The sequence below is a fragment of the Diospyros lotus genome, chromosome 2, assembly GCF_014633365.1.
Source record: "Diospyros lotus cultivar Yz01 chromosome 2, ASM1463336v1, whole genome shotgun sequence".
Classification (NCBI taxonomy): Eukaryota; Viridiplantae; Streptophyta; class Magnoliopsida; order Ericales; family Ebenaceae; genus Diospyros; species Diospyros lotus.
Window position 1 is genome coordinate 16740161 of NC_068339.1, and position 8969 is coordinate 16749129.

Sequence of the window (8969 nt, forward strand, 5' to 3'; positions counted from 1 at the left end):
AATTTAAAGGCACAAATTAACCGGCCATTTAGGCGGTGAATAATAAAGTAATAATAAATGACATAAGAATTTAAAAGAAGAAAGAAAAAAAAGTAAGATTATAAGAGAAAGTACTAAAGAAAATGAGAAAGAATAAGAACAATTCTCAAATAGAGAATTATAAGGAAACAACTAAACTTTTATTCAAGAATAATAATCACACTTACAAATGCAATCAAGTGAGCTATTTATAGGCCACAAGATGCAATACAAACCACACAATTTCAATTATTCAATTAGACATAATTATATCTAATGGGCACTCACACACTTAAAGTTAAATGGATTTTAGCTATAATACACACCTAATATTAAATGGATTTTAGCTAAAATACATACCTAATAAAGCACTCATAAAGTTAAATGGATTTTAGCTATAATATCCACTTAATAGTTAAATGGATTTTAGCTAAAAAACACACCTAATAAAGCTCTCACATAAAAAATAAAAATAGATTTCTATAAATTGGTTTTTAATCTTCATTAGGATTAAAAATAATCCTTGGGCCTTCTCCAAATAATATTTTCCATGGGTTGCTCAAATTGGGCCTTAATTCTTCATGGGCTTGAATTCTTCATGGACTTTAATTTTTCATGGGTTTGATTTCTTCATGGACTTGATTTCTTCATGGACTTGAATTCTTCATGGACTTTAAGTCTTCATGGGCTTGAATTCTTCATGCCTAAAAAAAATAAAAATAATTTAATATTATTAATAAATTATATATTATATATATGTATTACACATGGCACATATATATATTAGATTATATTATATATATATTACATACATGCATATAATGATATATATGTATTATATATAATTTTATATATTATTATTATTTACTTTAGAATTTCATTTCATTCATCTTTCAATTTAAACTTGCATATAACCATAAAATATATATTAATATCTAATTTAAACCATTTTTAAGATCAAAAGAAGGGTATAATTATAACAAATTTTTTATAAAATTAACCACTAATCAGTTCACCGCAACCCCCTCTCGAGACCACTATGGAGAAGTTGAAAGACCACTTCGAGATCTACGATGAGGTTTTACAGACCGTCGTGATGCGAAACAAGCTTAATGGCTGCCCCAGGGGTTTTGGCTTCATGGTCTTTGCAGATCCTTCCATCCTCGATAGGGTTCTTTAGGACCAGAACGTTATAGATGGTCGAACAGTGAGATTTAATTTAACCTCGATTTCTCCTTTGGATGGGTTCCTTTTTTCATTTTACTTTTTGGGTTTCCACTTCTTGAGTGCCACTTTTACTGTAATTATTTGTGTTCTCTTCATCTTCATTTATGGGTTTTTGTCTCATTGTGTGTGTGTATATATTTTATGTATATATTGATTTGTCTCACTGCATGTGTATGTATATATCACTCTGTGTGTGTATTATCATTGTGTGTGTGTATGTATATATCACTATGTGTATGTACGCCTGAAGCTCACTGTAACATCCCAAAATTTGAGATAATTAGAAATTTTTAATTTCGGCATTTTAAGTGATTTGAGGATTTAAGTAAAATAATTGATTTTTGGGTTTTAGGATAATTTATCGAGTTATGTGAGGTTTTATGGATATTAATGAAAAATATTAAATTGGTATGTTTTGGGGATTAAAAATAATTATTTGAGGTTATTATTGAATATTTGAAATTCCAAAGAAAATAATTATTTATGGTGTTTTGAAGAAAAAAAAAAAGAGAGAAATCAAGGTAATTAATCATTTTGGGTTTGAAGTGAAATTTTGGAAACCTGAAAATGCTTTAAAAATAAATTTCTTGTGATGAGGAGCAAGAAGGGCTGTAGGCAAGGGGGTTGGGTGTGCCATAGAGAAGGAAGAGGTCGCGGGATCGAACCCGCAGCCAAGCAATTAAAGCTGGGTTTTTTTGAAAACCCAACAAGCGCACCCATGTGCGGGGCCCATGTGAGCGCAAGCGCGCGTGGCCAGACGCACTCGCACAGCCACGCAACTGACATGCGCACCCTTGCATGCCATGTAGGGCCCTGCGTGGCCCTGTTATGCGCCAGCTGCAGCCAAGTGGCACCCAAACCATGGTCGTCCAGCTCATGCCAAGTGTCCAAAAAAAAAAAAGAAATGCTTTAGCCCTACGTTATTGCCTTCCCTTGGCTTATAAATAGGCCATGACATTGAGTAAAATGGGGGATTTTGGGGGGGGGGGGAATGTTTTGGGAAATTATGGAGAATTTTGGAGAAATTAAGGGAAATTCTGCCTGTGTAAGTTTGGGCTGTGGCATAAGTAACCCCGGTATGCTGCAAGGATTAAGAAGATATTTAAGACAAGTTCTTATCCCTATCTTGCAAGATTAGTTCTCCCTCTTCTCAAGTTCATGTTTTTAATTTGCAAGTTCTTATTCTTATTAAGACAAGTTCTTCTTCATCTTTGTTCCACTTAAAACGTAAGATCTCAGTCATTCTATTAATGAGCAAGTTCTTATCCCTATTTTGCATGTTATTTTCCTATTTTACAAGTTATTTCCCTTTTTCTAGTAAATTATTCTATGATTTACATTTATACCTATTGAATCTCAAATAGGGTTTTGTATCACTCTATCTTTCCTTAGGAATAATGCTTTATTGTGGACATGCAAGTGTTTGATATTGTCTTGGATGAATGTTGCCCTACTGTGGATATTGCTTCGTTAATTGCATGTCAGTTATTTATGAGAAGTTATTACGAGTATGCATGTGTATGATAATGCATGAAGTATATACATGAAAATGATTTTTAAAAATATGTAAAGGCCTCATGATGCGCGCAGTGGACGAGTCTGCAAGATATATCCGCAGAGAAAGTGTTGAGCTCAAAGTTGGACTTCGGTCCCAAGGTTTCAGACTTCGGTCCCATGTTTATAGTTCTAAAAAGTACTGCATATGAGCATGGATGCATGTATCATTATTTTATCATGTGAAAGTACCTTAAATGGCATTCATGTCTCTTTTGCTTCTTAATACCCATGACTCTTATGTTCGCTTTCTTCCAGTTATATTTGCTGGGTCTTGTGGCTCATGTTTGTTTGCATCATTCTAAGTAAGAGTAAGGCAAAAGTAGAGGGCGAGCCAGGTGAATCAGGATCCATAGGGTAGTAATGTGTATAAAGTCGTCTCAATCAAAGGTCCTTGAAGGGTGTTTTGTGGTGTGTAATATTAAGTTATGCTTGTTTGTGTTTTAGGTTGTACCCCTGAGGGGATATGGTGGGTTTGTGGACCCTAATAAGGTGTGTAATATTAAGTTACGTTATGGGTATGTGGACCTGAATGTATTTGTCTATGAGTAAGAATGTATGTGTGTGGTTTCCGTTATCAATATCAAGGAGGATGTGTAATATTTCTAATTGGTTTGACAATTATGTCATCTTGTTGTGGGTCCTTGGTTAGGGGCACCTACACTCACTGTGTGTGTGTGTGTATTACTCACTCTGTGCGTAATATATGATTCAATTGGATTCACCATTACATATGAATTATTTTTGTTTATATTTCTGTAGTCCCTGATATTTGAATTGATTCACGTATATTTCAGAGATTGGTTAAATTAATATATACGTATATAATATATATTAAGATTGATCGTTCAAATAATATATATTTCTGTAGTCCTTATTCAATTTGATTCACAATATATTATAAATTAAAATTAGCTGATATAGATTTCTGCAGTCCCTGAAATTTGAGAGATCATATTAATTAAATGTAACATGTAAACTATTAATCAAATTTGAGAGATCATACTTTTAAATACACTGTAGTTCAAATTTTATGGTGAAATATGTAAATAGAATGAGTATGACACTGATATACAATGAGCTATGATTTACTGATATACAATATGCTAATTTTTTTTATATTTAATTTACAATTTTAATGTTGAATTTTGCTTTTCACATTTATTCCATGTAATATAGCTTTAGTTTTAATTAATTTTAATTAAATTTACATACTGGTACTCTTAATTCTAAACAACTAAAAATAGTCTCTTTATGTATAACGATTCAAAGGAGGATCTAGCTATGTTGGTCGCCAAATACATTGTCGATTTGTTGGATAAGTTTGCCAAAAAGATAGGTGCTTTCACCGTTGTGTTATCTGGAGGTTCTCTTGTTGCCTAGAAAAATACCCAATATGAGGGTGAATTGGGTTTTTCAAAAATTAATAATTTTAACTCTTTTGAAAACTCTTAAATTTGTGATCTTAATATGTGGTAATTGTAGTAGGATTGAAATTAATAAAATTACACAACCACACAAAACAAGAGAAATTTATAGAGGTTCGGCTCTAAAAAGCCTAATCCGCTCTCTCAAGACTTAGCTTGAGGCTCTCAAGACTTAACTTGAGGTTTCATTAAGGAGAATCAATATTGACTTTTAATTGGAGCTATAACCAACATACAATTCCTTGCCTAAGCAAGAACCACTAGCACACTACTATTAAATACAATCCCATCACACAACAAGTGAGTAAAAATAACAAACTTACAACTAGAGACAATTACAAACAAGTCACAAACGGTTGAGAATTCTACCAGGCAGCACACTTCCAACACTTCAAACATTTTCACTCTTGTTTGAATGCTTTATTAAGTTTGTTCTACCTTGAGCCTCCACACTTTCTATTTATATATACATCTTCCAAACACACTGACCATTAAAAAAAAATTAATATGAAATTTGAAATTCAAAAAATGTTTAAGCTTTTGAGACATAAATGATCAAAATAAAGAAATATGTCTAAAAGCAATCCATCTTTAATTCAAAATAAATTTACTCTTTGTGCCCACTTTTAATTCAAAATAAATTTATTTTTTTTTTGTATAAGAAAGAAATACATTTATATAATAAAAATATTTTTGTTATCATCAAAATCGTATTTATTTACCCCTGAGTTTAACATCTTTGATCAAGTCGCTCAGGTGATGAATCTAATTTTTTTGGGGTTTATTTTTGGTCAAATTTTTTGTTTCTTTTTTTTTCTTGTTTGGTTCTCGAGAAAAAAAACTAATTTAGTATATATATGTATAAATTGAGGGTTTGACTTGTGACTTCATGCTATTATCCGATGCTAGCCGTGTTGAGAATATTATAAGAGAAATTGAGGGTAAATTGTCACGTATAAATTGAGGGTAAATTAAGACGTGGACTGGAGGCTAGCCTAAAGACGGCGTAACCACTTAAGCATGTTTCATTCTATTCATGTATAATATTTGTAAACATGCTGTGTGATGTGTTCCAATAGGTGTGTTTATGTTCATATATACATTTGATGTACTTAAAGGCCCCAAGTGTGAGGATCAAGAGAATGGTATGTGGATTGTAAATTTGTGATATAATTAATCTTTAAATGAAGTTTATTATGAATGATTAGGCTTACATTTGTGTCTGTTCACTAGTTAAGATTAGGGGTGCTCATAAATCCTTGAGAGCCAAACAAAATCAATGTGATTGGGTTAGTTTGATCCAAGTTTTTTTTTTTTTTAATTTGGGTTAATTTTATTTTGCTCATTTTTCTTTTTTTCACTTGGACTCAATTGACATCGAGTCGGGTCCAATTAGACCGTTGAGTTTGTGGACCCAAGTAATATAAAACCCCTTTGCCTAGAATCACCTTTCTGTTTTATTTGATCCAAAGCATATAATAAACAGACATCAAAGTACAATAGCTTGGAACAGTTACAAAGCATCGGAAATTCATCATAATTAACCTTAATATAAAATACAGCTATAGTACGTTGTACATGCATGCATTATATATCGTCTCATGAACTCGATCAAGTGTGCTAATCGCTTTGGCCTTGATTAATCCTTAAGGTATCAAGATATGACTTCCCGAGATTTTCACGTGAGAAGAAGCCCTTGAAGTAGTCGACAACTCCAATTCTTTTGAACTGTGCTGGAGCTTCAGCGGTGACAAGACTAGGCGCAGGACTCAAATATCCATCAGGGTTTGCACTTAAAAACACCGCGAATGAAATCCTTTCCTTCTCGGAGTTAACGATTGCTCGATGCTCAACACTCTGGTAAATCCCATTTGTTGCGATCTGGCACAAATTCAACTCATAAAATCCCTACTGGAATGAAGTACAAAGACAAGATACAGTAACGTGGGTAGGGCTAGGAAGGGAAGGTTAGGTTAGGTTACCTCTAAGATGTTTCCAATGTTTACGATGAAAGTATCAGGGAGTGGTTTAACAGTAATCCACTTGCCATCTTTCTTGATCTGCAAGCCTTGAGTGTCGTTGACTTGGAGGAGGATGGAAAGGCCGCCGGCGTCTGAGTGAGCGTTCAGGCCGACGACAAGCTCGGGCTGCGGGCATGGAGGATAGTACAGCATTCTCATTGTTTGCATTCCGTCGTCAAATAGCTCTCTCATCTCTTGGGATTTCATTTTTAGTACCTTGGCCATGAAGCCAAGTATCTTCATGCCCAGGTCTCTGGTTTCCGCTGAGTACGCTTCAAGGTCATCTCTGCATTCAATAGAAAAATTTGTTTATGCTAACCGTTAGTCTGTTTGGAAGCTTAAAATCTATAAGACACTCATAATAAATTTATTAAAAGTAAAGATAATAACAACACTCATTCAGATACATTTTATATATTTTGTTTTTAGCATTAACAAATACTCTTATTAGTTGATAAAAATTTTTAAGCATTTGAATATTGAAAACAAAATGCATCAAATGAATCTTAACGATTTCTCTAAGCACATTTGTTAGCAAAAATTATTATAATATAAAAGATAAACTTAACCCTCTCTAACGACTTGAATTTTTAAGTAAGATAATAGTGAGCAATTTAAAATGATATCATAAGAGTGAAATCAGGCTAAGATGTTGGATGATCAATAACTTTTTCAAGATGTAATGAGAGAGATAGTATCTACTCTGTTTCCTCTCAATTTTTCATCACTCTGTCTCTCTCTTCTTTCTTCCATATGTCTGGTCGACAGTGACGCGTAGTTATAAGATTCCAAGATAGACATTAAAATCTAAGGAAAAGTAAAAATTATATATGTGGGATCGATCGGCGCGGTTGAAACTGCGAAAGATTTAGAGCGACCTGAGTGGAAGAGGGAGGCCAGGAAGGAGATGAGGCTTTCGCTTACGAATTGGGCGCATGACAAGGAAGAAGTGATCGGCCCACTCTAGCTTCTGCTCCTCCGACATCACAAAGGCTTGTCCGAATCCCTCTAGCTCCCCTTCCTGCTGCCAGAGCTTCTTCTTCTCTTCCATCGGCAGATTAAACAACTCCTCAATCTCTACCTTCACTTTCTCCACCAATCCTCTGCTCACTCCATGATTTATCAACTGCATTAGTAATTAATATATCTATTCATCGTCTAATTATTAACTTTCATCCATATCTCACTGGCTACAACAGAACTTACCTAGCTACATAAATGCATATATGTGTATATATACATGTGTGTGTGTGTGTGTATACCTGAAAGAATCCCCATTCTTTGCATGCATTGTGGAGCTTCTCTAGCTCTGAATCCATGGAATCCAGTGATGATCCGGCGGAAAGCAGCCTCTGCATGTCAATCACTGGAAGCTCCCGTAAAGAGGTGGGATCGGCGGATGATGATACATCAACAAAGTCTTGATCGGAACGCACGTAGCGGGATGGCACTGCTTTAAGTGACTGCTTGGCCAGCTCTTGGACACAAGGTACTTCCAGAGAGCCTCCAAGACTCAACTCTGAGGCTGCCATGGCCGCCACTAATGGGATATCTTCACCCAGACTAACATGCACGTATATATAATGCCATCAAAGCAAGGTAAAAGTAGTCAATCATAATTATTATACGATACTTTTGTGAAAGATTTTTATAAAAAAAAAATAAAATGTCAATTGTATTATTATTATAGTGTGTTTGATTGCACACATTTATCATAAAAAATGTGTAATTATTACAATATTTTCTATGAAAATAATCAAATATTTTTAACTTTTCTATAAAAAAATGTGTATAGTACAAGTATTTAAAACTTATTTTTATGAAATTTATTTTTTAATAAGGTGTGGTGATTTTTATTTTTTAAATAAATATTACTTAAAATTAAATTCTAGACAATACAATCAAACACACCCTTATTATTATTCAAATTTCTCACCCTCCATAATTGACAGACTGCTCAGCGCATCTTAAATAAACTAAAATTTTAAAGTTACCTTCCTGAGTTATATCTCCTCATAATATATATATGCTTGGTATTCAGTAACATATAAATAGTTTGTATTATATTTTTGTTTATATATCGTTGTTGGTTGCCATCCCAACAATGGAAATATCATCGATCGGGATTTTGTATCCACCAACGTACGGCACTACCAAAAAGATGAAAACTTGTACTTAAGATGGCGATAAGGTAACGGTGCCAGCTTTGATTTTGCCATCATTTTTCTCTTTAAAAGTGCAAAATGTTAGAATGTGTGGTGTGGTGCGCAATAAGACAAGAAGAGCGTGATTCCCCATATGTACAGATTTTCTTCCGGATTTTGCCCAGCGTGACAGTCCATTGGGCATCTCAATCAATATTTAATATTGAAATATCATGGGTGGTATTCCTTGCTTGACAAGAGCCCAGATCTGGGTGCATGAAGGCGGCTTGAGGTTGCTGGTTGTTGAGCAGCTTTCCTATTTTATTTACTTCCAATCTCTTCTTCTTCTTCTTCTTCTGATGCTTTTCTTGTCTTTATAAATAAATCTGTGAACTCTAGAAATATCAACTTACAACTAATTTCAGCTGAGAAACAACTTATGCCCAATTGTGAGTGGTTCACTGTAAATAACTTCTTTTATATTTGAATTATATCACTTCTTGTTCAAGTGTTCATTCACCAAAGAGGAGGGCCATAGAGGAGGGCCACATGCGCAACCTCCCCATCCCTCCCTCCAA

General features: G+C 34.0%; 1 protein-coding gene across 1 annotated transcript; it reads right to left on the minus strand.

Annotated features, from left to right (window-relative positions):
• Window positions 1-5670: 5670 nt before the first annotated feature.
• LOC127795570 (protein SRG1-like) lies at window positions 5671-7779 on the minus strand. Its single transcript, XM_052327339.1, has 4 exons — window positions 7510-7779; window positions 7126-7373; window positions 6209-6533; window positions 5671-6107 (listed from the first exon to the last, which is right to left on the minus strand). The coding sequence occupies exons 1-4, from the start codon at window positions 7777-7779 to the stop codon at window positions 5847-5849; spliced, it is 1104 nt and encodes a 367-aa protein (XP_052183299.1). The 3' UTR covers window positions 5671-5846.
• Between the last annotated feature and the right edge of the window lie 1190 nt (window positions 7780-8969).

Coding starts and splice junctions, on each gene's coding strand:
- LOC127795570 (XM_052327339.1), bottom strand. CDS start 7,779: ATGGCAGCCTCAGAGTTGAGTCTTGGAGGCTCTCTGGAAGTACCTTGT. Junction 7,374..7,509: donor AAGAATGGGGATTCTTTCAG/GTATACACACAC, acceptor TTACTAATGCAG/TTGATAAATCATGGAGTGAG. Junction 6,108..6,208: donor ACATTGGAAACATCTTAGAG/GTAACCTAACCT, acceptor AATTTGTGCCAG/ATCGCAACAAATGGGATTTA.